Source organism: Culex quinquefasciatus, chromosome 2 (genome assembly GCF_015732765.1).
Source record: "Culex quinquefasciatus strain JHB chromosome 2, VPISU_Cqui_1.0_pri_paternal, whole genome shotgun sequence".
NCBI lineage: Eukaryota > Metazoa > Arthropoda > Insecta > Diptera > Culicidae > Culex > Culex quinquefasciatus.
Window position 1 is genome coordinate 14,577,135 of NC_051862.1, and position 24,254 is coordinate 14,601,388.

The 24,254-nt window shown below is 37.3% G+C and overlaps 5 protein-coding genes across 5 annotated transcripts; 2 read left to right on the plus strand and 3 right to left on the minus strand.

Annotated features, from left to right (window-relative positions):
- The first annotated feature begins 565 nt into the window (after nt 1-565).
- LOC6051087 (ATP-dependent DNA helicase Q1) lies at nt 566-7,575 on the plus strand. The gene is made up of 2 exons (XM_001867531.2): nt 566-2,034; nt 6,764-7,575. Exons 1-2 carry the CDS (start codon nt 689-691, stop codon nt 7,521-7,523), a joined length of 2,106 nt encoding a protein of 701 aa, XP_001867566.2. The 5' UTR covers nt 566-688; the 3' UTR covers nt 7,524-7,575.
- Nucleotides 7,504-8,783, minus strand: LOC6051086. The gene is made up of 2 exons (XM_001867532.2): nt 7,849-8,783; nt 7,504-7,792 (listed from the first exon to the last, which is right to left on the minus strand). Exons 1-2 carry the CDS (start codon nt 8,681-8,683, stop codon nt 7,605-7,607), a joined length of 1,023 nt encoding a protein of 340 aa, XP_001867567.2. The 5' UTR covers nt 8,684-8,783; the 3' UTR covers nt 7,504-7,604.
- Nucleotides 8,784-10,689: 1,906 nt separating this feature from the next.
- Nucleotides 10,690-11,354, minus strand: LOC119767671. Its single transcript, XM_038256788.1, has 2 exons — nt 10,978-11,354; nt 10,690-10,916 (listed from the first exon to the last, which is right to left on the minus strand). Exons 1-2 carry the CDS (start codon nt 11,208-11,210, stop codon nt 10,835-10,837), a joined length of 315 nt encoding a protein of 104 aa, XP_038112716.1. The 5' UTR covers nt 11,211-11,354; the 3' UTR covers nt 10,690-10,834.
- A 352-nt stretch (nt 11,355-11,706) lies between these two features.
- Nucleotides 11,707-13,414, plus strand: LOC6051082 (zinc finger protein 37). Its single transcript, XM_001867533.2, has 4 exons — nt 11,707-11,848; nt 11,954-12,750; nt 12,808-12,933; nt 12,995-13,414. The coding sequence occupies exons 2-4, from the start codon at nt 11,957-11,959 to the stop codon at nt 13,227-13,229; spliced, it is 1,155 nt and encodes a 384-aa protein (XP_001867568.2). The 5' UTR covers nt 11,707-11,848; nt 11,954-11,956; the 3' UTR covers nt 13,230-13,414.
- Nucleotides 13,415-20,394: 6,980 nt separating this feature from the next.
- On the minus strand, nt 20,395-22,087 carry LOC6051081 (zinc finger protein 616). The gene is made up of 4 exons (XM_038257618.1): nt 21,707-22,087; nt 20,970-21,652; nt 20,788-20,913; nt 20,395-20,727 (listed from the first exon to the last, which is right to left on the minus strand). The coding sequence occupies exons 1-4, from the start codon at nt 21,833-21,835 to the stop codon at nt 20,481-20,483; spliced, it is 1,185 nt and encodes a 394-aa protein (XP_038113546.1). The 5' UTR covers nt 21,836-22,087; the 3' UTR covers nt 20,395-20,480.
- Nucleotides 22,088-24,254: the final 2,167 nt, after the last annotated feature.

Consider the following 24,254-nt stretch of genomic DNA (forward strand, 5'->3'; position numbering starts at 1 on the left):
AAGTATGTTTACATGACAGCTGGACGTTTGTTTGCATCAGGTTTCCTATCTCTTTCTAGCAAAAATTTTTTGTCAGGCGACTTCTAGCTGTTTTTTTTGACTGACTGCCCGATATGTCAGCCAACATACTTCGCAGGGCTGTGACAGCTACAGCTCGATCATTGTTTGCATCAGGACACTGTGACGAGGAGTTCGTCATTTTTGAGTTAAATTATATTTTTTTCACTGGGCCTAGAAAGCCTTATATTTGTTTTTTTTTTTTTTAATGGAGCTCTTCTATTCGAGCAGTTTTTGCTTTTTTCTACAATGTATTTCTGATGGAGCGAACTGTCAAAAACTGCTCGACTGCGGGTGCTCCATTAGCTTCTGTAACTTTAAAACCTCAAAACAATCCGAAATGTCGCACGTTGAGTGTCGGTTTTGAGGGTCTTTAAATTTCTTGTAATCAGTTTTGGGTAGGTCTGACGGATGTCAACTTTTTCTGCACACTTTTCAACAAGCGTGTAATTTATGTTAATGAAACACCAAAATTTTTGGCAACACTGCGAGAAACGTCACCGTGCCGAATTTGCCGCCAGTTTGTTTTGATAAAGTTTGCTGATGGGAGCACACTTTCGTCGTTTTCCGAAAACTGTTTTTACCTCTTAAGGAATTAGATAATCGCGATGTTTTAACAGAAACTGCCACAATGTCTAACCAGGAAGCTGCCCCAGATGCCGACGATGGCGGCAGATTGGTCGCCATAAATCGTGAGTTGGAGGAGGTCGACGCCGAACTGGCCCGGCTAACGGCGCGCCGGAAGAAGTTGCTCCAGCTGAAGGAACAGTACCGCGTCCGGGAGCTGCAGGTAAAGTCCAGCGAGCTGGCCAAACAGGACTGGAACGCGGAAGGCCACGCGTGGTCGGGCACGGTGCGGCAGGTGCTGGGGGAGGTTTTTCGGATGGCGGATTTTCGGTCGCAGCAGTTGCCGGCGATCAATGGGATTCTGTCGAAGCACGACGTTATTTTATTGGCGCCGACGGGTGGGGGGAAGAGCTTGTGCTTCCAGTTGCCAGCGCTGGTGGCGGACGGGATTACGGTTGTGGTTTCGCCGTTGATTTCGCTGATGGAGGACCAGGTTTGGGCGCTGAAGAAGCTGGGGGTGAAGGCGGAATATTTGAGTGCCAACATCGACAAGGATGTGGTCAATAATGTGAACAAGTTGTTGCGGGACGGGGACACGGAACAGCTGAAGATTGTTTACATAACGCCGGAGCGGATGGCGAAGAGTAATCGGTTCATGAGTGCACTTCAAAAGTGTTACAATGCGAAAAAGTTGGCGCAGTTTGCGATCGACGAGGTTCATTGCTGCTCCCAGTGGGGACATGACTACCGGCCGGACTACAAGCTGTTGGCCGTTCTGAAAAAGATGTATCCGGACGTTCCGATTCTGGGTGTGACGGCGACCGCAACGGCGAAGGTCCTCAATGACGTGCAGAAGATGTTGGGCTTGCGGGAGTGTCTGATTTTCAACGCCCCGTTCAATCGACCGAATCTGTACTATCACGTGCTGGAGAAGCCCTCGGACAAGGAGGAACTGTACGACATGCTGGCCGAGCTGATGAAGGGACGGTACCGTAACATGAGTGGTATCATCTACACCTTTACCGTGAAGGAAACGGAGGAAATCTCAACGCAGCTGCTACAGCGGGACGTCAAGGTGATTCCGTATCACGCGTATTTGGACGCGAAGCAGCGTTCGAGGACGCACCAGAGGTGGATGAGCAACGAGGTGCAGGCGGTGGTGGCCACGGTCGCGTTCGGGATGGGCATCGACAAGGCGGACGTGCGGTTCGTGATTCATCACACGATTAGCAAAAGTATGGAGAATTTCTACCAGGAAAGTGGCCGAGCTGGGAGGGATGGACGGAGGGCGGATTGCATTCTGCTGTACCGGTTTATGGACCTGTTTCGACTGTCGACGATGTCGTTCCAGGAGTACGAAGGGCTGAGCAATCTGTACTCGATGGTCAAGTACTGCATCAACGGGAAAGAGTGAGTAGAAATTTGGGGAGACAACTTTGTCGACTCACGATCACGAGATTTCTCGTTAGTAAGATTTCGATTCACCATCGACAAATCTATGAACAAATTACGTCTACGACTTACCATCGAGAAATCTCAATCGTGGAACGAGAAATTAGGATCGAAAATTGTGAGAGCATTTTTGCGTTTGTTTTAATTGAAACGATAAAATAACATCGACTTGGGTTTAGAAACAGGATATAGGATCGTATATAGGGCCATCCATAAACCATGCAGGCATTTTTTTTATTTAAATGTAAACAAAATTTTATTTACCAAAGTATTCACCACTTGATTTGTAAATGGCCTTTACCCCAATTGAAAAATTAAAAACTTCAGAAATTTTAAAATTTCAAAATTTTGAAACTCGAATTTTCAGAAAAATCATGACTCAGAAATTAAAAAATTCAACAAAAAAACGATTAGGAATTTATGATTTCAAAAATTCAAAAATTAAAACTCATGAATTTCAAAAAAAATTTTTTTTAAATTTTTTTAAAAATTAAAAAATCAAGATTTCAAGGATATAAAAATTCTCAAATTTTAAAAAAATAGACGCAGAATTTTAAAAACTCAATAAAAAAATAAAAATTAACAACTCACAAGTTCAAAAATAAAATAAAATGTAGGAAAAAATCAATTATTCTAAAACTCAAAATTATAAAAAAATTAAATGCTGAAATAAAAAAAAATCACGATTTTATGAAAACAGTTCAAACTCTAAATTTTAAAAATGTAAGCTCGACAATTTCAAAATAAAAAAATAGATTTCAAGAATATAAAAATTTAAAATATTCTAGAAATGTAAAATTTAATAAAATATCGAAAACCTACAAATTAAAAAAATTTCAGTTTAAAAATACCAAAAATTAAACATTTAAAAACTTACAAATTAAAAAAACCCAAACCTTAAAAAAATGCAGAAACTAAAAAAAAATCTAGATTTTATGAAAAAATTAAAAATTAACTTATTAATTTAAAACCCGATTTAATATCACCAGAGGTAAAATAGAGCCTTTCTTACAAAATGATGAAACTCCGAGAAATATATTGGTGCAATTATTTTTTCAAAAACATAATCATACCATCCAGTGAGAATTTTACCTAAAGCTTCGAATCTTTTAAGGCTAAACCTCAAATGCCATTTTTTTTGTCGCAAGACATTTGAATTTAATTAAGAAAAACATATTGGATTGACATTATTAGAAAAAAAATAACGGTTACTCAGTCTATAATGTTAGTCTATGATTAACTTAAAAAAAATATGTATCGCTATTGCACTTTGTCGATCAGTTATGAGAAGCCAGAAAGAACACTTTCACGCGCAGCGTAAAACGCGCAAGCGTAAAAGCGCTGGCGATGAAGCTTCGACTTGACGACTTGTCGAGCGAGAACGAGCCGGGACTTGAATTTGATGTTCAGTATATGATTTTGTATAAATCCAAAAATTTAATAGGAATAAATAGGGTAAAAATAAGACGAAAAACACTAAAATCGCTATATCTCTGGAAATACATTTTGGAAAAGCTTCAAATTTTGGGCCCAAACAGTTTATGGCGCATGTTTTCGAATGGCTTTTTGTTTGAAACTGAATTCTTTAAATTTGATAGTGTTATCTGTAAAATAGTCCAAAAAATACCTCTAAAAATGGCTTTGACCACATTTACTGGTCGAAAATTGTGAATCGAAAAACAAAATGTTCGTCTCCGACCCCACGGCTACAGATCTGGATTTTTAAAATTGTGGGTTTTACGAGCGGTTTTCCAGTGATGGAAGACACAAATTTTTAAGAGCGGATACAGACATCGGCCATGTATTTCAGAAAAAGAGCTCTCAAAAATCAGACTTTGAGTTCCGGGTTTCGGGCGAAAATTCAATCGAAAGAGCGCATCTAAACCTTCATTTTAGTAATAGGATTTTTTCCTGGGACGAATCCTCGCCGTGCACGATTTTTTTAAGATTTCTGAAAAAAGCGTTTTTCCAAAAGCAAACCTTAAACCTTTCTTTTGTAAGAAAGGCAAAAAGCTCATTAATTTAAAAAAAAAAGCAAAATTAAAAAAAAAACGTCAAGATTTCGAGAGTATAAAAATTCCAAAATTCTGGAAACGTAATGTTTTAAAAAGTACCGAAAATTCACAAATTGAAAATTTTTGGAGTTTAAAAATACCAAAAATTAAACGTTAAAAACTTAAAAATTTTAAAACTCGAAGTTTGAAAAAGCACAAATTAATTAAACGTTAAAAACTTAAAAATTTTAAAACTCGAAATTTAAAAAAGCCCAAATTAAAAAAAATGAAGACCTTATGAATTCAAAAACAAAATTAACAAGTTAAAAACTCAAGAATTTAAAGGTTTGAACTAAAAATTAGTAAAAATTGGACTCAGAAATTTAAAAGTTCAATACAAAATCAAGAATTTAAAAAATCAAGATTTCAAAAATTTCAAAAAATCTAAAATTTTAAAAATGACAAATTATTTTTTTTTTTAATTTAGGGTGATCTTGAAACACGAATTTCAAAATTTTCAAACTTGAGATATAAATAATACTCAAAAAATCAAAATGGAAAAAAATGCAGAAATCTAAAAATTAGAAAATTTGCTAATTTAAAATTTTAAGACTCATGAATTTTTGAGCTTCAAACTCAAAAGTTTATAAACTAAAAAAATCAAGATTCCTAGAATATGAAAATTCAAAAATGTTAAAAATCTAAAAAAAAAACAAAAATTTAATAATTTCATTGATTTAATTTTTCAAAATTCTAAAACTCAAAATGAAAAAATAAAATGCAAAAAAATATAATAACTTTATGAAAAATTCATAAAATTATTATATTTTTTTGAATTTAATTTTTTCATTTTGAGTTTTAGAATTTTAAAAAAATAGATCAATGAAATTTTTAAATTTTCAAAAATTCACAAATTTAAAACCCTGGAATTTAAAAAATACAAAAATTTGAAATAAATATTCAACTTCAAAAAGAAATAGTTTAGCATTTAGCAACAATTTAAATATTTAAAAATAAAAGCAAAATCAAGAAATAATAAATTTAAAAATTCTTAAATTCGCTTATTTTAAAATGTGAAACCCAAGAATTTAATAATTTTAAACTCAAAAATTAAAAAAGTCTAAAAAATTTAAATTTGTAATAATATTTTGGGAAAATAAAAAATTCAAAAAATTGAAATATTCGTTTTCGTTTTACGGAGCAAGGTGGGGGGCGCGGCCTCAAGTCAGTCCAAGTCCGGTTTCTTGTGGAAAAAAGGGTAGTGGCCGAACTAGTATTGCACACCAAATGAACACCACCGGAAGATATAGGGGATCGGGAGGGGGAAGGTGAAAGAAAATTAGTGTAGGTGTGAGTAGTAAGAATTTGGATGACTTGAGCAGTTACGTTAATCTAACTTTAAAACTGAATATAGGAAATCTGAAATTATGATTCAATCAAAAACTCAATTGAGATTTATACAAAGGGAACCTATGATGTATTTCAAATCTAAAGGTAATCAAATAAATTAACTGGAAAATGAAAGATGAAAACTAACTTGTCAGGGGCATTTTTTCTGGACCCCGTCCTGTCGCGTCCGTCAGTAGTCTTGTCGTACACTGCAACTAACATTAATTTAACTAATCATTTATGTCCAATTATTCATTTCAGTAAAACTAACTAACTTGAAACAACAACCTCAACTAAACTGTCTGAAAGTAACTTGAATCTCAAATCCCCGAAATTTTAATTACAAAGCCAAACATTTCTTTGCCTATTTTTAAAACCTGTCTTGCTGCTTCCAAAAACAATAAACATTAATGAAACGTTCATATTTTACAAGTTGAACACTCGTTGTTAAGACGAATATTTCGTGCCTTCCATTTCATTAGGGCACACAAGCTCTGCAAACAAGAGTGTATCCCTATCATATATCTTATGTAATTTGAGTGAAAGAGACACAATCCTGTTCACACCTGTGTGTCCTTTTGAAATGTTAGGCTCTATTTGATCGTCAAAACTCCAGTAGATCCTTGATTCGCAACAATGATCGATACAACCATAATCCGAAAACCGTTAGTTCAACAGATTAACGAATTTTGTCCGATATCATTTCATTATTGATTGATCGAGACTCTATAGATTTTTTGACAATTCAGAATGGTTAGTATACCACTTCAATTGAAATCAGAAATTCTGATAGCATTACTAAACTGGCTTACACATAACTGAAGTCTGGAATTATTAAACAACCTAGAAAAAGTTACAAAAAAACTAACTATTCCTCCCCATTATCAAACAGTTTTAAACCTGTTTCTAACAGATTTTACGAACAAGAATATTGAGACTCGAATAAAAAATTTCCATATCTTGTAATTTTACATATTATAAATGCTGTGATTTCTATCAACACAAGTATATAAATATAAAATAAATGTGTGATATATATCAACATCGGAAACCATCTTGGCAAATAGCCCTGAAACGACGGCAACGTGTGGTTCCATCTCCAGGGAAATTAAAAAAATTGAAATATTGAAAACTTAACATTTTAAGATTAATTTTTTTTTAAATTTTAAAGCGTATGATTTGAAAATTGGAACAGTCAAAAACATAAAATTTAAAAAAAAATAGATTCTTACATTTTAAATGTTAACAAAAGCAAGAAATCTCGGATAATCGAGTCTAGACTGTAACGCGCAATCTTCTTCCAGCTGCCGCCGCCGGCTCATCTCGCGCCACTTTGCCGAAGTGTGGGACGACACGCACTGCAACCGGATGTGCGACCGGTGCTACCACCGGGACAAGGTCACGCTGCCCGAGCAGGACATCACAACGCACTACAACACGCTTTTGGCGATCCTCCGTCGGGCGGAAACCCTGCAGACCAAGTTGACCGCGCTGAAGCTGGTTGACGCGTGGTACCACAAGGGCAGCCCCAAGAACCGGCTGGAGACGCCACCGCCGGTGATGGACCGATACATTGGCGAGCAGTTGGTGGCGTTTTTGATCGTGAACGACTACCTGAAGGAGGAGTTCCAGTACAACGCGTACACGACGCTGAGTTACATCGCGAAAGGGGACGCGTACGTCGGGGAGGAAGGAATTCGGTTCCAGGCGGCTCGGGAGTATCGCGTTCCGAAGGAATCTCTGCTGGAGAGCGATTGCGAGGTGCTTTCCGATGGGTCAAAGTCAACGCCGTCGTCGTCGAAGCGGAAGTCTAGTGGGAGCAGCAGTCGCGATTCCGGAAGGGCGACCTCAACGAGTTCGAGGAGGTCGAGCGATGCGGAATCGGCGGAACGGAAGCGACGTCGCAAAACGGCAAACGAGATCAAGAGTAAGGAGCGGGAGATTCTCTCGAATGAACTGCGCAATCGAAACCTCACCGAAAATGGGAGCGCCGTTGAGTCCGACGGTGACGATGTTCTTTTCGTTCCAAACAACGAAGAAATCATTGAAATCGACGAAACGTGAAAACTGATTTTTTTTTGTATGAAATAAACGAGATTTAAGGTGTACAGTTGAATACTTTGCGTTGTAGGTCCGTTCTTGCCTTCACATGGCCAGGTAGGGAGTCTTACAGTTGAGCGCGTTGTTCCGGAAGTGACCCATGCTTTGGGTGGCCATTTGGCGATGTCGTCGCATGGCTTCGTGAATCTCCTGCGGAGTGATGGGTTTCACCCCGTCGACGCCTCGTCCGTGGGTCACCTCCGGACAGAGGTGCAGCATCGAGTGGGATGTTCCTGGAAGAGATAACAGTCACAATTCACATTTTCCGTCAACGAAATTCCCAACTCACCCGAAGAAGTGACCCTGCTGTACGGTTCGACCGTCCTGTTCGTCGAGTTCAGTCTTGTCAGAATGCAAAAGTCCACCAGCACAGCAATCGTCTCGTGCGCCAGGTACGACAACGTCAGCAGGCAGCTCTGTGAAATGGCCACATCCTCCGGGAAGTTCAGCCACGCCCGCATCCGGTTCTTCATCGTGTTCGTGTTCCGGTGCATAAACGACGTCCGCCGCGCCAAATTAAACTCCTCGTACTGCTTCCCTGAAAGAATCTGCGAAATCCGATCCGCCCGGAACAACCGCCGCACCTTCTCCTCGTCAAACTTCTCCGCCACGTCCCGGTCCGAGTCCTCGTCCGACTCGTCCAAATTCGACCCCAAATCCCCCAACTGCGAAAACCGGTCCCCGTACAAGTCCTTCATCTTCTTCTTCACAAAAGCCATATCCCTAAAATACTTCTGCAGCCGCGCCACCCGCACCGGATTGCGCCTCATTATGTACTCAAAGTCCCTCCGCGACAGCACCGAACTGCCCTGCCGGGACATCGAGTGGTCAATCGCTTCCTGCATAATCCCGCGCAGCTGGTGCAGCACAATCTTCTCCACCAGAATCACCGACTCCCGCAGCGGCTTCTCACAGTCCCCGTATCCGCGCATAATCTGCGAAATCTCGTCGAAAAACACCGGCACGTAATCGCCGGAAGCGCCCTCCAGGCCGCCGAGAGTCGATCCCCCTGCGGAAGAACTCCCCGCGGCGGAACCGACCGGCAGGCTTGCGCTGCCCTGGTGGATTGCGATGTTGATCGCGGGGCGACCCATCTTCTTGGAGGTGCCGTCGCGGGAGGACATTGTCACTTATGGCCGAAAAATAAGTTTAAACCCGGATTAAAACCGCAGTCGGGACTCTTTTTTTTTGCGAATGTTGACGTTTGTTTATTTTTGTTTGGAATTTGATTACACTGAAAATCAGAACTATTCAAAAGAAGGTTATATTAGGTGCACTCAAAATCAGAATAACCCTTAAAAGGGTACTTTCTATCCTTTTTTCAACTTTACCCGTCGTCACCCTTTTGAAAGGGTACGAGGGCGAAACCATTCAAAAGGGTACTGGCACACTACCCTTTAAAAGGATACTGGTATTTTAGCAGCGAGCTCACTAGTGACATCTATGAGTCATATGTATTCGTTTGAGACAGTGGCGCCATCTGTTGAATTTTCTTGTAAGACCGGTAATTTTACTTAGGGCATCTCCAGCGCTGGGGTGCAAATCAAATTTGCACCCGGCTCATGAATACCGAGATCAAATTTGCCACCTTGAAAAAACTCCGTCATCCCCACCGCTAGGGTAGCAAATTTGCCACCGAAACAAGCCCACCGCGGGGGGCAAATATGGGTTTTTATAATTTTTTGCTCTCGTTTACCTTCAAAATCAATAATTATGTGTTGATTCATGCCTAGAAATGCTAAAAGTTTATTAAACTTTTTAATCCTATTGAAAATTTCAAAGAATTTCATTTTTCGAAAATGACGAAAGTTAAACCATTTGCTACCCGATTTGATTCCCACCTAATTTGCTCTCGAGTTTGCCCCCGAGTCTCCCACCGCGCGTAGCAAAGCAGGTATCAAATTTGATCTCAAGTTCATCTGTAGAAGAAAAATATGTGTCGGTACCTGTCGGGTACTCATTTTCTGATACCCGACAAGTACCGGCAAGTCGGGGGGGCAAAGTTTTGAATGCGTGTTTCGGAGATTTTTATATGTCTGCTCTATGTATGATATGTATGATGTATGATTCAAAAAATCAAAAATTCAAAATTTTAAAAATTTAAAAATTCAAAAATTCAAAAATTTAAAAATTCAAAAATTCAAAAATTCAAGAATTCAAAAATTTAAAAATTCAAAAATTCAAAAATTCAAAAATTCAAAAATTCAAGAATTTAAAAAATCAAAAATTCAAAAATTCAAAAGTTCAAAAGTTCAAAAATTCAAAAATTTAAAAATTTAAAAATTCAAAAATTCTAAAATTCTAAAATTCAAAAATTCAAAAATTTCAAAATTCAAAATTCTTTTTTTGTTTTTTTTTTTAAATTTTTAATTTTTTTGAAAATTTTGAAATTTTTGAAATTTTTAAAATTTTTCAAATTTTTGAAATTTTTGAAATTTTTGAAATTTTTGAAATTTTTAAAATTTTTCAAATTTTTGAAATTTTTAAAATTTTTGAAATTTTTAAAATTTTTAAAATTTTTGAAATTTTTGAAATTTTGAAATTTTGAAATTTTAAAATTTTGAAATTTTGAAATTTTGAAATTTTGAAATTTTGAAATTTTGAAATTTTGAAATTTTGAAATTTTGAAATTTTGAAATTTTGAAATTTTGAAATTTTGAAATTTTGAAATTTTGAAATTTTGAAATTTTGAAATTTTGAAATTTTGAATTTTTGAAATTTTGAAATTTTTGAAATTTTTGAAATCTTTGAAATATTTGAAATTTTTGAAATTTTTGAAATTTTTGAAATTTTTGAAATTTTTGAAATTTTTGGAATTTTTAAAAATTTTGAAATCTTGAAGTTTTTGAAATTTTTGAAATTTTCAAAATTTTTGAAATTTTTGAACTTTTTTGATTTTTTTTGAAATTTTTGAAATTTTAGAATTTTTTTAATTTTTTTTCCGTGCTTGATTCGATTTTTCCGTGCATAATTCCATTTGAAGCGGTAGCAAACAGACTGAATACCGGGTAGCAAAGTGAAATCCCGAAGAACTGAGAGCAAATTTGCTACCGCGACAGGTACCGCGATGGGGTTGACGTCGGGTGCAAATTAGCTTTGCTTCGATGTTTGCACCCAGCGCTGGAGATGCACTTAGAAAAAAGTTTGTAATTAAATTTTATTAAGTAATGTTAATGAAAACATGCTAATTCTACACGATGTTGATTAGACTATCACGTCACGTTTGATGATCAGCGATTCGGTCATGTCCGTTAGTTTCATGGTTTTCAAATCGTTTAAAACCTGATTCTGTTCCGAGCGTCACTTGGGATAGGTTTGCTTGCCAAATCAGGTTCGCCTGTGCGAGCGCTTTTTCTGCTGTAAAGAAAATTAAAGTCAACTTAATTTTTATGAAATCATTCAGTATTTCTGAACTTACATAAAACCGGTGCCGTTTGGAAAGATCTGTTTATTGGTTACAGCAAAGTAGATGTTGGAGTTCTGCGGCGCCGAGAATATCCTAATAATGGACGGAATGCTTGAAGACCACTTGTAGAAGTTGCTCCCAGGCTGGTTCGTCACGCTTGGCGAGTTGGTCCGGACCCTCGCTACACTGAAATATGCCAATTCCGGAAGTTCCACCCGCTGTATCTCTCTCCGCTTCATTTGCATTTTCCGCCGAGTTGAAGAAACTGCTTCACCATCGTGTTCACAATAAGTGATCTCAGCCAACTTCGATGTCAGTAGCGGGGAACTTAAACAAGGACACTGCTTCCGCCACGGCTATCAACAAACCGAATTGGGGCGAAATCCTCCCGAAACAGTTCCGGTAATCTTAAAAAGTCCGTCTTGACACACGGACATAATTTGACAAGTTCACGCAGAAGTTCCCGTTAATAAATGCAGGGCGGCGCTGGCATCGCTTGCAACCAAGGAAAATACCCTTTTGAAAGGGTAAAGCCAGCGAGGTGAATTCAAAGGATACTTTTAACCCTTTAAAAGGATAAAAGGTACCCTTTTCAAAGGGTAAATTTCGAGTACCGTTTAAAAGGATACTTTTAACCCTTTCAACCGGTAACTTTATTTTTGAGTGCATGGATTATTCCGAACTCCGACAAAGTTGACCCAATCGCAGTCGACTCAAAATTTATCACCGCATCCCCGTTGATGATAGCTCAGCGATTGTAAACATTAAATTGCACAAAACTGAAAACGGCAGCTTTTGTTTGATTTCTGTGCAAATTTTCATCGAAATTGTGTTTAAAAGTACAAAACATTGATCAAAACTAGTTTATTAAGTAAAATTACCGGTGAGTAAACGTAGTAAAATTGAATTGCATGGTTGAACGGTGCGTTTCCAGCACAAAATGTATTAAAGCTAGAGTGAGTCTTATTTTTGGGGTTTTCTGTGGCAGATCATGGAAGCGGCCGAATCGGCGGTTTGCCGGCTGTGCCTGCAACCGACGACGATCGACACGATGACGGTGCTCAACCAGAACGAACATCTGGTCAAGTCCATCCTGGAGATTACGAGCATCGAGGCCATCGTGGCGGCCGATCTGTTTGTGTACATGTGCAATGCCTGCCAGCTGATGCTGGACCAGTGCATCCAGTTCCGGACGTCCTGCGTGGGCAACGATAGTATTTTTAGAAAGACCTACGCCAAGTATATTCCGGTCGAGGATCAGGAATATCTGGGGATTCACTCGTCACAGGTTTACGTCAAGTTGGAACCGGACCACGAAGATGCCGGCCTGGATCCGGTTAAGGAAGAGGAGGAGGAGGAGGAAGACGATGAGGATGCCGATCGGGATTACGACGGAGGGGGGAACAACGCGGTCAGCGATGATTCTTCGGACGCCGAGCCGAAAAAAAAGAAACGTGGTCGTCCCCGGAAGAATCACACGACCAAGGACAAGGAGTTGATCAAAGGCCAAAAGAAGGATTGCCGCAAGGTGCAATGTCAGCAGTGCGGAAAGATGGTCGTTTCGTATAACTTGACGCAACACCTGCTGACCCACAATCCGGATCGACCGAAGCACACGTGTCCGTACTGCCCGAAGTCGTGCTACGAACCGCGGCGGTTGAAGCTGCACATCAATTCGGCGCACACGCGGGAGATTCAGTACACGTGCGACCAGTGCGGGAAGACGTACGGCAGGCCGTCGTCGTTGAGGGCTCACTACTTGGCGGAGCACACCGATATTAAACGGTAAATTGAGGAAATACTTGAATTTGTACAATTCTGAACACAGTTTGATAATTTTAGATACGAATGCAAGGAATGTGGTGAAAAGTTTGCCCGTTCCACGATGCGGAATCACCATTACAAGGTAGTTCACATGACTGGTCGACCGTGGGCTTGCGAGTACTGCGATAAAACGTTCAAAATCAAGTTAGTTTATCCAATATTATCTAAAAAGTTCAAATAACAAAACTCAAATTAATCTTCTCAGGAGCGACTGGACGATTCACACTCGCATCCACACCGGCGAGAAGCCCTTCAAGTGCGATATCTGCGGCAAGACGTTCAACAAGAGTTACAACGTGGTTATTCACAAAAAATCTCACCGGAACGACGAGATGAGGGCTGCGGCGGCGGCGGCGGCCGCAGCTGCAGCAGCTTCGGCAACGACTCCTGCGATGCCGACGGCACCGGTGGTTTTGGAAACGCCGATACCGCAGTTGTGAGGAGATAGAACTTTTTAGATTGAGCAGCTGGTAATTTATTGAATATTTTTGTTTTATTATTTTTATTTTTATTCTTTCACAAATCATTCAAAAATCTGAATATATTTCCTTATTAAAAGTACTTAAAGATAAGAGCGAATAAAAAAAAAGTTTGCTTCTAAATCATGGAATTGCTTTGAAGCCCAGTTGGAAAATAGTTCAATAAGCAACCTGTACTACGCAGTTTAAAATAAATCAAACTTGTCTTATTTTATCCGAACATTTAAGAAAAACTTTACTTAATCCCAGGCAAATTGTTGGGTTTGATTTTAATATAGAAAAAAAGTCGCTCGAAAGAACCTTTAATTTTATTTTTTTTTGTAAATTTCTGAATTTCTTTTCTTGAATATTTCAACTTCTAAATGGAATTTGGAATTTCGGAATACAGTAGTTGTTCGGTAACTGGGCGTTGTTTAACTCGCTCGATAACTGGGCCGTAGTCCAGTTAAAAAGCAGACAAACGTCAAAAAACCAAAACAAACCGAAATGACCGAGGGGTTAATGGATGCAAAAATCATGTTCAGTAAATAAAAAAAACTTTTTTCAAACTTTTATATAATTTCAAGTCACAATTAAATTAATATGAAAAATTAGCATTGTAAAAAAATTTGATAAACTATTATTTTTGTATTTCATCAGGAAAATATTATGCATCGGTGGTCCCCTAGTTATTTTTCGTTCAGCCCAGTTAACGAGCAGCATTCGTTAACTGGGCTACGTTCTCAACCAGGGCCCCGGCGATGGCCTGATATGAGCTACCGAACAACATGGGCAATATGGCGTCGTTTGTTTACAAACATGAGAATGTTTGTGGACGAACCGAAAAATTTACTTTTTCATAAAAAAAAATCTATAACCATAGTGCAATAACATTAAGTCTTACAAAACAGACACAATTTCGTTAAATTCTGGACCACAATTTGTTTTATTATTATTTTTCAATTTAAACCGCTTTTATCGCGATTCTGATCAAGAATGCACATCAAATCATCGTGCCTTAAGTGTATCTTTAGTTTTCACATCGATTCGCTGTAGATTCGTGTTTAAATTTTAAAATTTAGCATAATTTAAAATTAGTTGCAAAATTCTCTACTTCAGCCATGTGCAACAATTTCCACATCACCCATGCGGGAAACCGATAGTGGAGTAATTCATGCGTTCCAAACTGTCAAAATTCCAAAACGTCATTGCCAATCTTCGGTTCGCTGCTTTTGTTCGTGTTTGAAGTTTCGGGCCGAGACTCTGTTCTCAGCCCAGTTACCGAACAAGTACTGTATCTAAATTTTAGATATTTGAATGTAAAATATTTCAGTTTTTTATTAGTACAAAAAAATATGTACACTATAAATCTGGAGCTTTTTTTTAAGTCCAATTAACACAATTTTATTTTTTTCTTTCTGAGTGTCTTTTGAGTACCCCTGACCAAGGCTCTAAAAAAGGGATCGATCACTGATAGTGATCGCTCGATATTTAACAAAGCTAGACAATCAGCTGTCATTTTCCATTTGATCGTTGATAGAGAACCCAGAACGCCTATCATGAATTGGGTACTAAAGCCCTATGTCAATTTTTATGTACAACGGTAAGAAACACGATTAAAACTCATTTCTGATCAATTTTTGTCATGTTAATGCATATTTTTTTTTTTGACATGACAACATTTTTTCGATGGATCAACTATGGTCCCCTTGGAACGAGCTGTCAAGTAGGAGCTTTTCTGTCAAGAAGGACCGCGAGGTTAATTTTTCAAAATTGATTTAAAAATCCATTTTAAACTCTTTGTGCTCGTACAAAGGGTCATTGTACTCAGAAAAATAAGTTTTATCGCTGTAAACAATAATATCAGCAATCCAAGCTTCATTTTAGGACCCAATTCAGTGCAAAGTGATCGCTCAAAAGAGGGCCGGTCGCATGAACGTTACACTCAGTGAGCTCACATGTATTTAAGCCGAGAGAAAATTCTTAAATTCTTAAATTCCAAAGTTCTTAAATTTTTTAATTCTTATATTCTCAAATTCTCAAATTCTTAAATTCTTAAATTTTAAAATTGTTAAATTCTTAAATTCTTGCATTCTTAAATTCTTGCATAATTAAATTTTTGAATGCTTAAATTCTCAAGCTCGGGACCAAGGGGTTTCCAGCACCGTGTCAGACTGGTCACTAATCCGGAATTACTTGGAACTTGATCAAGTAATTCTGTAATTCCGGATTTACTCAGTAATTCTAGAGTAATCCTGGTAATTCCTAATAATCCAACTAATTCTGGTAATTCAATGATTCTTTTTTGTAAAAACATACATCAGAACATAATAAATCAATAAAAAATTACTGTTAAAAAGATAATTTCGATAAACCTTTTATGTTTCTATTTATTGCCTATTAGTTTTCATGTAAGAAACCAAAGTTATAGCTAGTACGGGATCATTCGGATTTTGAGTAAGTAATTCAGTAATTCCAGTATTACTCTTTAATTCTGCAGTTATTCCTGTAATTCTCGAATTACCTAGTAATTCCGTAGTAATTCGTGTAATTCCATAGTTACTCAGTAATTCGTGTAACTACTATTAATTCTTTAAAGGGAAGTCGGCAGAAAGCATTTTGCTTTTGCTTGATGCCTTTTATGGTTGTGGATTGGAATATCCGCTAATTTGTATGCTCTCTAATTCAAATGCATTCGGATGAAAAAGCACTCAATTGTCAAAATCACGGGTTTTGAGTTTTCCGGAAAACGGGAAAAATATTTATTCCCAGGAAGTTTTTGAAAAAGTCACAAAATCTATTTTTTCTTTATATTTGTTATGTTTTTCAAGCTTTAAAGTTATAGAATTAGCTTAATACTATTAATATCAATCTAAACAAGGCTAGTAGTTTTTAGATATCTTGAACTAATTTTTGTTGTTCTCTATTGTGCTTTGAATTTTACATGCACCACATTTCTAATTCAAATTAAATAAGTATCTTATAAATATTTATTTTTAATTTATTTCTATACGACATACTAAAACAGTCTTCAAAATTGGTTTGTTACCAATTTATGTAAAATTTTTGAAAAGTTTAAACTTATAAATTGTAATGCCAATACATTGCAATGTAATTTCCAGGCCAAAATTAGATTTTTGTTTAATTCCGGGAATTCCCCGTACAAAAAATAAAAATTGTCGGGATTCGGGAAATCCCGGGTTTTGAAAAAAAATCCCGGGAATTCCCGGGATGGACGCATTAGTGCCAAGCACGTGGTTTTTTACATTTGACAGCTGTCAGTCGATCCAATTCCAAAGACTTTTCTCAATATGCTGGAAGCTAGGCAGTAATTCCAAGTTATTTTTTATAAATTTTAGCAATTCTGCGTGGTTTCTAATAATCAAAAGTAATTCTGGGAAATTAAAGTAATCCGTGACATATTGCCAGTAATCCTGGTAATTCCATTTAGACTGGTCAGTAATCCTTGATGCTGGAAACCCCTTGCTCGGGACCTTTAAAAAAACTGCCAAATTCTTAAATTATGGACGTAACAACAATGGAACTTATTTTTTATTTTCTATTTTTACTCATATTGTCAATACACTCAACCCCTGTTGGTTGATCACTTTTTCGTTTGACACTTTATTAGTTTGTACCCCGTTGGTAGGTTAAAGTCAAACTAAACACAAGGCGCTCAGGCTATCAAAACAAATTTCAACAAATATCAAATATCAAACAAATTTCGAATGCCGTCTGGCCAATAGTCACCAAATCAACTGTAGTTAGGCCAAACTACGAGAAAACACGTTCTGATTCCGCCGGAGCGTCTCCGAAAAGATCAGCGATGAGTGTCAGCTCGTCGTACGAAACGGCCATCTTCACGTTTGATTTTATATGGCAAGATTATGATTTTTTCACATAAACAATGTGTATCAAAGTCATAAGCATACCTTATAAAATTGAAAGCTTATGCGAATATGTATAAGGTCGCCTTATGAATTGAAAAATTAATGATTTTTCAACTGGTTATATGGCTGACCATATATGTTTTAAAAGTTGTTTTGGCTGAGTGAACGTTTGAATTTTAATTCTTCAATGTCAAAATTATCATTTTTTATGAATGTTGTTTTTTTAATAGGGGCAGGGGGGGAGCAGAATGGACCAGGAGGGCAGAATGGGCCACCCTTGGTTTTGGGCTTTAGAATGGATTTAGACCAGGGGTGCTCAAAGTTTTTGAATAGCGGGCCAAATTTGAAGCTCACATGAGCTTGCGGGCCATATGAGAAAAAAAATATTTTTAAATTTAAATCAATAAAAACTAAAAACAAAATATTAGAAGACAAAAAAAAATAAACAGTTTTGTACAAAAAAGCCTCTAATCAATTGGATTTTTTTTTTAAAAAAATCATAAAATCTTTCATTTATTGGTGAAATCACGATTGTTGAAATCGTGATTTCACCAATATAATGTTATTTTTAAAGTTGTATTTAAATTGGTTTTTTTTAAATTAATTTTTTAAATATATTTCAGAAGGGATGACACAAACTTTGTGAAAGTGTGTATTTTTATTTAAATTTTGTGCAATCTTTATTTTAAAAATTTTGCTGAAGGATTTAAAAAAAAATATTGCTCCAATTGGGTCTTAAAATGAAGCTTAGATTGCTGATATTGTTGTTTACAGCGATAAAGCTTATTTTTCTGAATACAATGACCCTTTGAACGACCACAAAGAGTTTAAAATGGATTTTTAAATCAATTTGGAAAATTTAACCTCGCAGTCCTTCTTGACAGAAAAGTTCCTACTTGACACCTCGTTTCATGGGAACCATAGTTGATCCATCGAAAAAATGTTGTCTTGACATTTTTTTGCATTAAAATTGAAAAAAAGGATTTGAAATGGTTTTTGATCGTGTTTTTTACCGTTGTACATAAAAATTGACGTAGGGCTTTAGTACCCAATTTTAATAAAATTTCAATAAATGTTTGATGAAAATTTTGACATAATTTACTCTTTTTAACCACATTTAAACCAGTTACGGAACGTGTTAAAATAGGCATAAACGTAACCTTAATTTCCAGGAATTATAAAATCATTTAACGTGAAGAATTCCATCATTGCCATGATTTTTCGTTCAATAATATAAATTTTGCGTCCCTATCAATATTTTGACGAAATTCCTTCTACAAGTTGTTTAGAATAGTGCCCTACACATGCTGATTCCTTTTGGTAACGATTATCCTTGCAAAGTTATGGAAATCGTCATTAATCAATGATTGCCAACTAGGACGTCAGTGATTGTAGCACAACATTATATAAATTTTGAAACACATTTGATTTAGATCGAAAGTTCCTTCAGTGGTTTCAAGAAGGCAACAACCGGCACATGCTGATTCATTTTGGTGCAGAATTTCCTAAAATTTAATTCAATACAGTGCATTTTAGAGTGATGATCAATTATCTTTGAAAATGATCAACGGCTTCACCTTAATGGGCCATTTTACATGATCATCCAAAATGGGTCCGCGGGCCACAAAAAATGACCTCGCGGGCCACGTTTGGCCCGCGGGCCTTACTTTGGTCACCCCTGATTTAGACCAACTGTAAGGCAAGGGTCTTATGAAGGACGTCAAATAACATCACCACACCGAAAACGACGTTTGAACTCATTGTATTTTTCGAATTATGAGCAAAAATGTAAATTGATTGACAAAACCACGCAAATGTTGTTTATTGCGAGGTTCTTAAATAAGCTTTCTGACAAGTTAGATTGTTTGAAAAAGTTTGTTCAATGTTTAGAATGTTACCAGGAGCTATTACGAAGGTAAACAAACAACAATGGAACCTTTAAGTCATTTAGAGGCTTGGTGGTGGAAGTGTTAAATTAAAATCCACTTGGGGGCAGAATGGACCACCCTTTTCCTGCCTTATAAAAACAATCAACAGTTACGAAATTTCAGCTAAATTGATTATTTCACTCCCTGATAGCTTCACAAATCACGTTTAATGCAACAATAGTTGATTTTTTTTGTTGTTTTGATGCTTATTTGTAAAAATAGTGTCTTAATACAACATATTAACACTATTTTCAAAAATGATTGTTTTGGTAAGTGACTATTTTTATAAAAGTGGTCTAACTTCTCTTATCGTCCTTCAACGTTATATTAGACAAAATGGCTTGTTTTCTAAGGTGGCCCATCCTGCCCCGCACCCTGGAAAAGTAGTCGAAAAAACATTTTTTTAAGTGGCTCAAAAATAGTTTTAAGCTAAAAATATTCATCAACCAAGTATACAACATTGAAGGGAACATCCCAAAGCATAAGCCTACTACACTGAATTCATAAATTTATATGTTTTTCTATGGTTTTTGACGCATTTTACCGGGGGGATGGCAACCCTATTCCGACCAAAGCAAACTGACAACAGTCGACATTAGCACGGTTGTCAAATGAGAGCCCATAACAAACCATTGTTTGGGTTTTTGATTTTCAATTTTCCCGCAATTCAAACGATAAATACCTGAAAAAACACGTGAATTGTGTTGCTGATGGCAAATTCTATCATATCCATGGAGATTCCATCCCAATATTGGCTGAAAATTCATATCGAAAAATGTGATTTTTCTGTTTACCTTTTTTTGCTTTTTTTCTTTTGGTCGATCAAACAGTGGGCCCGTACACTGTGGATCGGCATTACACATTTTTCAGTTTGGTTTTACACATTTGCATGGAACTTTTGAGTTTAACCAGGATAACACACTTAGTGTTACCAAAATAATATGAATAATACTGATTCTGAGTGTTTGTTTTCTGAACTTCCAAGATGGCGGCTTCTTCGCTACCCCCTGCATTTTACTTAGGCGGGCCATTCTGCCCCCCTGCCCTTATAAGGGGTTTATTTATTTTAAATTTCTGATTTTTTTTTTTGATTTTTGGTGGTATGTTTGAAATTTGAAATAATGTTTTGAACACAATTTTGCGATCGTCAGTCGTAATTTGTCGATAGTAGATTGAGAAATTACAATGAATCTACCTCATTCTATTGTTGACAAATTACGACTTAACATTGACAAATTGCGATTGTGAGACGAGAAATTAAGATCGAAATATTACGATCGAGTGCAATAAACCCCACTTACCTATTGAATAATTTTAATTAGAATATTAAAACTTATCTCAAACGCTATGCTTTATTATCGTTTTTTATATCATACAATTAAAAGTTCAATTCTTACAACTAGAAGGTTTCCAACCTAAACTGGCGCCACTCCTCCCGGCGGTGGTTGCGTCTGTGGCATAACTGGCACCAACCCAGGTTGCACAGGCGGCACCGGCGGCACTTCCACCTTCTCGCCCTGACTCGCCTTGTAGATGTCGTCCAGACGGTGCGACTTTTTGTGCAGCTTCACGTTGTAGCTCTTGTTGAACGTCTTGCCGCAAATGTCACACTTGAAGGGCTTTTCACCGGTGTGAATGCGCATGTGGATGGTCCAGTCGCTCCTAGAGATTATATTTTGATGTTGAGAGTTTGAACAGTTGGAATCACTTTATGGAACTTACTTCATTTTGAAGGATTTCTCGCAGTATTCGCAACCCCAAGGGCGTCCCTCCGTGTGAACCATTTTGTAGTGGTGATGTCTCAGCGCGGAACGGGAGAATTTCTCACCGCAAAATTTGCACTCGAACCTAAAATTTGAGTTTTAATCAAATTTAGTGTTTTATCATTTCAATTCAGAACCTACTTTTTGATATTGGTGTGAATGGCCAAGTAGTGATTCCTCAGCGAGGCTGGCCTCGTGTACATCTTCCCGCACTGGTCGCACGTGTACTTGACCTCCCCCGTGTGCACCGCATTGATGTGCAGCTTCAGCCGGGACCGCTCGTGGCAAACCCGCGGACAGTGCGGACACTGGAACTTGGGCCGGTCCGGATTGTGAATTTGCTGATGCTGGTTGAGATTGTTCTCCGAGACCATCTTACCGCACTGGGCGCACTGCACCTGGCGCATCTCCTTCCGGGCGTCCTTGCTCTGTGGTCCCCTCTTGCCCGGCTTTCGACCTCGTTTCTTCGGCCTCTCTTCCTCCTCTTCACTGGAACTGCTGCTGCTGCTGCCACTGTCACTACTTCCATCATCAACGACTTCTGCTCCACTTTCAACCTCGACCTTCTCCTCAACATTCTCCGCCGTAGGTGGCGCCGGAGACGACCCATTGTCACCATCGTCAAACTCCTCCTCCAGTTTGACCTCCGGCGACGGAATCGGATCCACGTCAACGTGGACAATGTTCTGGAGCGAGTTCTTCGCGTACAACTTCCGGAACGTGTTGTCGTTCTGGACGCACGTCATCCGGAACTGGACGCACTGGTCCAGCAGAAACTGACAGCTATTGCACATGTACACGATGTGGTCCGGGTCGACGATTACCTAAAATTACAGAAACTTTACAAATCCTGTATCGACTATTCAACCTTTAATTACCTCAACACTCGTAATCTGCATGATAGATTTGATTATGCTCTCATTTTGGTTCAGCACCAGCATAATATTGATGTCGGAAGCATTCAAACACAGCCGGCAGATCGTTGGATCTACCTCGCTTGGTTCCATTTTTGAGCCGGTGTAAAGTTACCTTACGCGACGGTTGCGGTAAACAGTAGGATGTAACCACAATCTACATTTTCTAGCACAAACTAACAAGCATCGCAGTTGAATCGATAAATGAGGGTTGCAGAAACCACTATCTACTGTATTTACAATTAAATTAACGATTTTACACGAGTTTTACACTAAAAACGCGAAATTTATTCGAGACTCGAACGAAAACTCGCTCTAACGCGGACCAAAACAAAGAGCTGTCAAGAAAGCTGAGCTGTCAAAGAGAAAGAAGAAGGGGAATTGGTTGATTGGGTCAACTGAATGTGAGATCTCAAACCAGTACACGCACATGTGAAATCACTCAGCAAAACCAAACCTAAAATGATTAGGTTAATTGGGTACTAAAGCCCTATGTCAATTTTTATGTACAACGTTAAAAAACACGATTAAAACCCATTTCTGATCACTTTTTTTCATTTTAATGCAAAATTTTTTTTTGACAAGACAACATTTTTTCGATGGATTGACTATAGAGCTATCAAAGCCCTATCTCACACACACTAGCACACCATTTGTTTTGCTGGCTGGTACAAAATTTAACCTCACTTTTTTCCGTGTACGTACACGCAATACATGCGCACGTAGATGACTCTATGGTCCCCTTGGAACGAGCTGTCAAGTAGGAGCTTTTCTGTCAAGAAGGACCGCGAGATTAATTTTTCAAAATTGATTTAAAAATCCATTTTAAACTCTTTGTGGTCGTACAAAGGGTCATTGTACTCAGAAAAATAAGTTTTATCGCTGTAAACAATAATATCAGCAATCTAAGCTTCATTTTAGGACCCAATTGGGTCCTAAAATTGAGCTTAGATCGAGGCTTAGATTGCGGATATTTTTGTTCTCAACGATAAAGCTTATTTTTCTGAGTACAATGATCCTTTGTACGACCACAAAAAGTTAAAAATGGATTTTAAATCAATTTTTAAAAAATAACCTCGTCGTCCTTCTTGACAGAAAAGGTCCTACTTGACATCTCGTTCCAAGGGGACCATAGTTGATTCATCGAAAAAGTGTTGTCATGTCACATAAGGCTTTAGGACCAGACATGCATCTGCTCTAACTCCTGCCGATGCATGTCTGTTTAGGACCCCATTGGAAATGTTCGGGTTTGACAAAAACTGGGTTAATTAAATTATGTATAAACCGAGGTATAAACTGTAATTGGTCAGAAATAAAGTTACTGTTTCAGGCTAAGGCTATGTTTTTGGCGCTATTTGAAATGTGCCGAAAAATATCTTATTTTGGTTAATAAACCTCTTTTAAGGTGTTACATACAGGTAAAAAGTCACAAAATTTCATGTTTCAAAAAAATTTATTCAATCCACTAAAGAGATAATTTTTAAGCACTCCTGAAAGTTTCATGAAGATATTCCATGATTAAACTGAGTAAGAGACAATTTACGCTCTAAATTTTGCCATGCGCAAAGCGAACTGTCCAAGTATCTGAGCGTTTTTGTTTAAACACCTAGTTGATTTACGGGTGCCATGATATCTCGAGATGGGATGGACCAAATTGGTTGAAATTTGAGGTGAATACTTGAAAGGCATATTCCTTGTGCATGATGAAGCCCGATTTTGAAATTTTGCATTTAAAAAAAAAATACAGAAATCAAAAACTGGTGATTTTTTATATGAAAAACACAGAAATATTTTTATCTTTTTTTCAAATAAACTTTTTTTAAATCGGGCTTCGTCATGCATACCGGACCGGTTTAACGATGCTTCACCAAAATTTTGAATCGATTTGGTCAAAGCAGTGTGGAGATATCGTGACACCCGTGACCCCTGCTTACTTAAAATAGCTATATCTCGGCAATTATACAACCAAATGTTTTCAAATTTATTTTGTTAATAGTTGAAAATATATGTTTTAATGCCCTTAACAAAGATTCAAAAAAGGTTTAAGTGTTTGTTCAAACCAACCTCTGACATTTTTGCCGATTTACATGTATGTAACCCCTTAAAAGCTGGAGTACGGATCTCGGAGGGATTGAAATATTCAAAAAAAAAAAAAAATCAAAAAATCAAAATCAAGTCCCATACAATCCTTCGGATAATCGAGGTTTCGGATAATCGAGTCTGGACTGCATTTAAAATGTTTAAATTCAAATATTTAAAAACTCAAATTTCATGAAGTCAAGAAATATTACAATTTAAAACTTCAAAATTTAAAAAATAAAAAAATATGCCAGTCAATTAGGTGAAGTCATCACCAAATAGTTTTTTTTGTACTATTTTTATTGTCATGGGGTCATATTTTGTATTTTTAAAAACTGCTAACTTTTCAGTAACATTCCTGTACTCAATTATTCATAAATTATACATTTTTGCGCTAACCTTAAATTTTTTGAACGTAAAATTAATTAAAGGT

Bases quoted from the DNA above. Each gene is read 5' to 3' on its own strand.
- LOC6051087 (XM_001867531.2), top strand. From the start codon at position 689: ATGTCTAACCAGGAAGCTGCCCCAGATGCCGACGATGGCGGCAGATTG. The intron at 2,035-6,763 runs GTGAGTAGAAAT...ATCTTCTTCCAG, and splicing joins TACTGCATCAACGGGAAAGA to CTGCCGCCGCCGGCTCATCT.
- LOC6051086 (XM_001867532.2), bottom strand. From the start codon at position 8,683: ATGTCCTCCCGCGACGGCACCTCCAAGAAGATGGGTCGCCCCGCGATC. The intron at 7,793-7,848 runs GTGAGTTGGGAA...TATCTCTTCCAG, and splicing joins CAGCAGGGTCACTTCTTCGG to GAACATCCCACTCGATGCTG.
- LOC119767671 (XM_038256788.1), bottom strand. From the start codon at position 11,210: ATGCAAATGAAGCGGAGAGAGATACAGCGGGTGGAACTTCCGGAATTG. The intron at 10,917-10,977 runs GTAAGTTCAGAA...TTTTCTTTACAG, and splicing joins CCAAACGGCACCGGTTTTAT to CAGAAAAAGCGCTCGCACAG.
- LOC6051082 (XM_001867533.2), top strand. From the start codon at position 11,957: ATGGAAGCGGCCGAATCGGCGGTTTGCCGGCTGTGCCTGCAACCGACG. The intron at 12,751-12,807 runs GTAAATTGAGGA...TGATAATTTTAG, and splicing joins GAGCACACCGATATTAAACG to ATACGAATGCAAGGAATGTG. The intron at 12,934-12,994 runs GTTAGTTTATCC...TAATCTTCTCAG, and splicing joins GATAAAACGTTCAAAATCAA to GAGCGACTGGACGATTCACA.
- LOC6051081 (XM_038257618.1), bottom strand. From the start codon at position 21,835: ATGGAACCAAGCGAGGTAGATCCAACGATCTGCCGGCTGTGTTTGAAT. The intron at 20,914-20,969 runs GTAGGTTCTGAA...CTCAAATTTTAG, and splicing joins ATTCACACCAATATCAAAAA to GTTCGAGTGCAAATTTTGCG. The intron at 20,728-20,787 runs GTAAGTTCCATA...TATAATCTCTAG, and splicing joins GAGAAATCCTTCAAAATGAA to GAGCGACTGGACCATCCACA.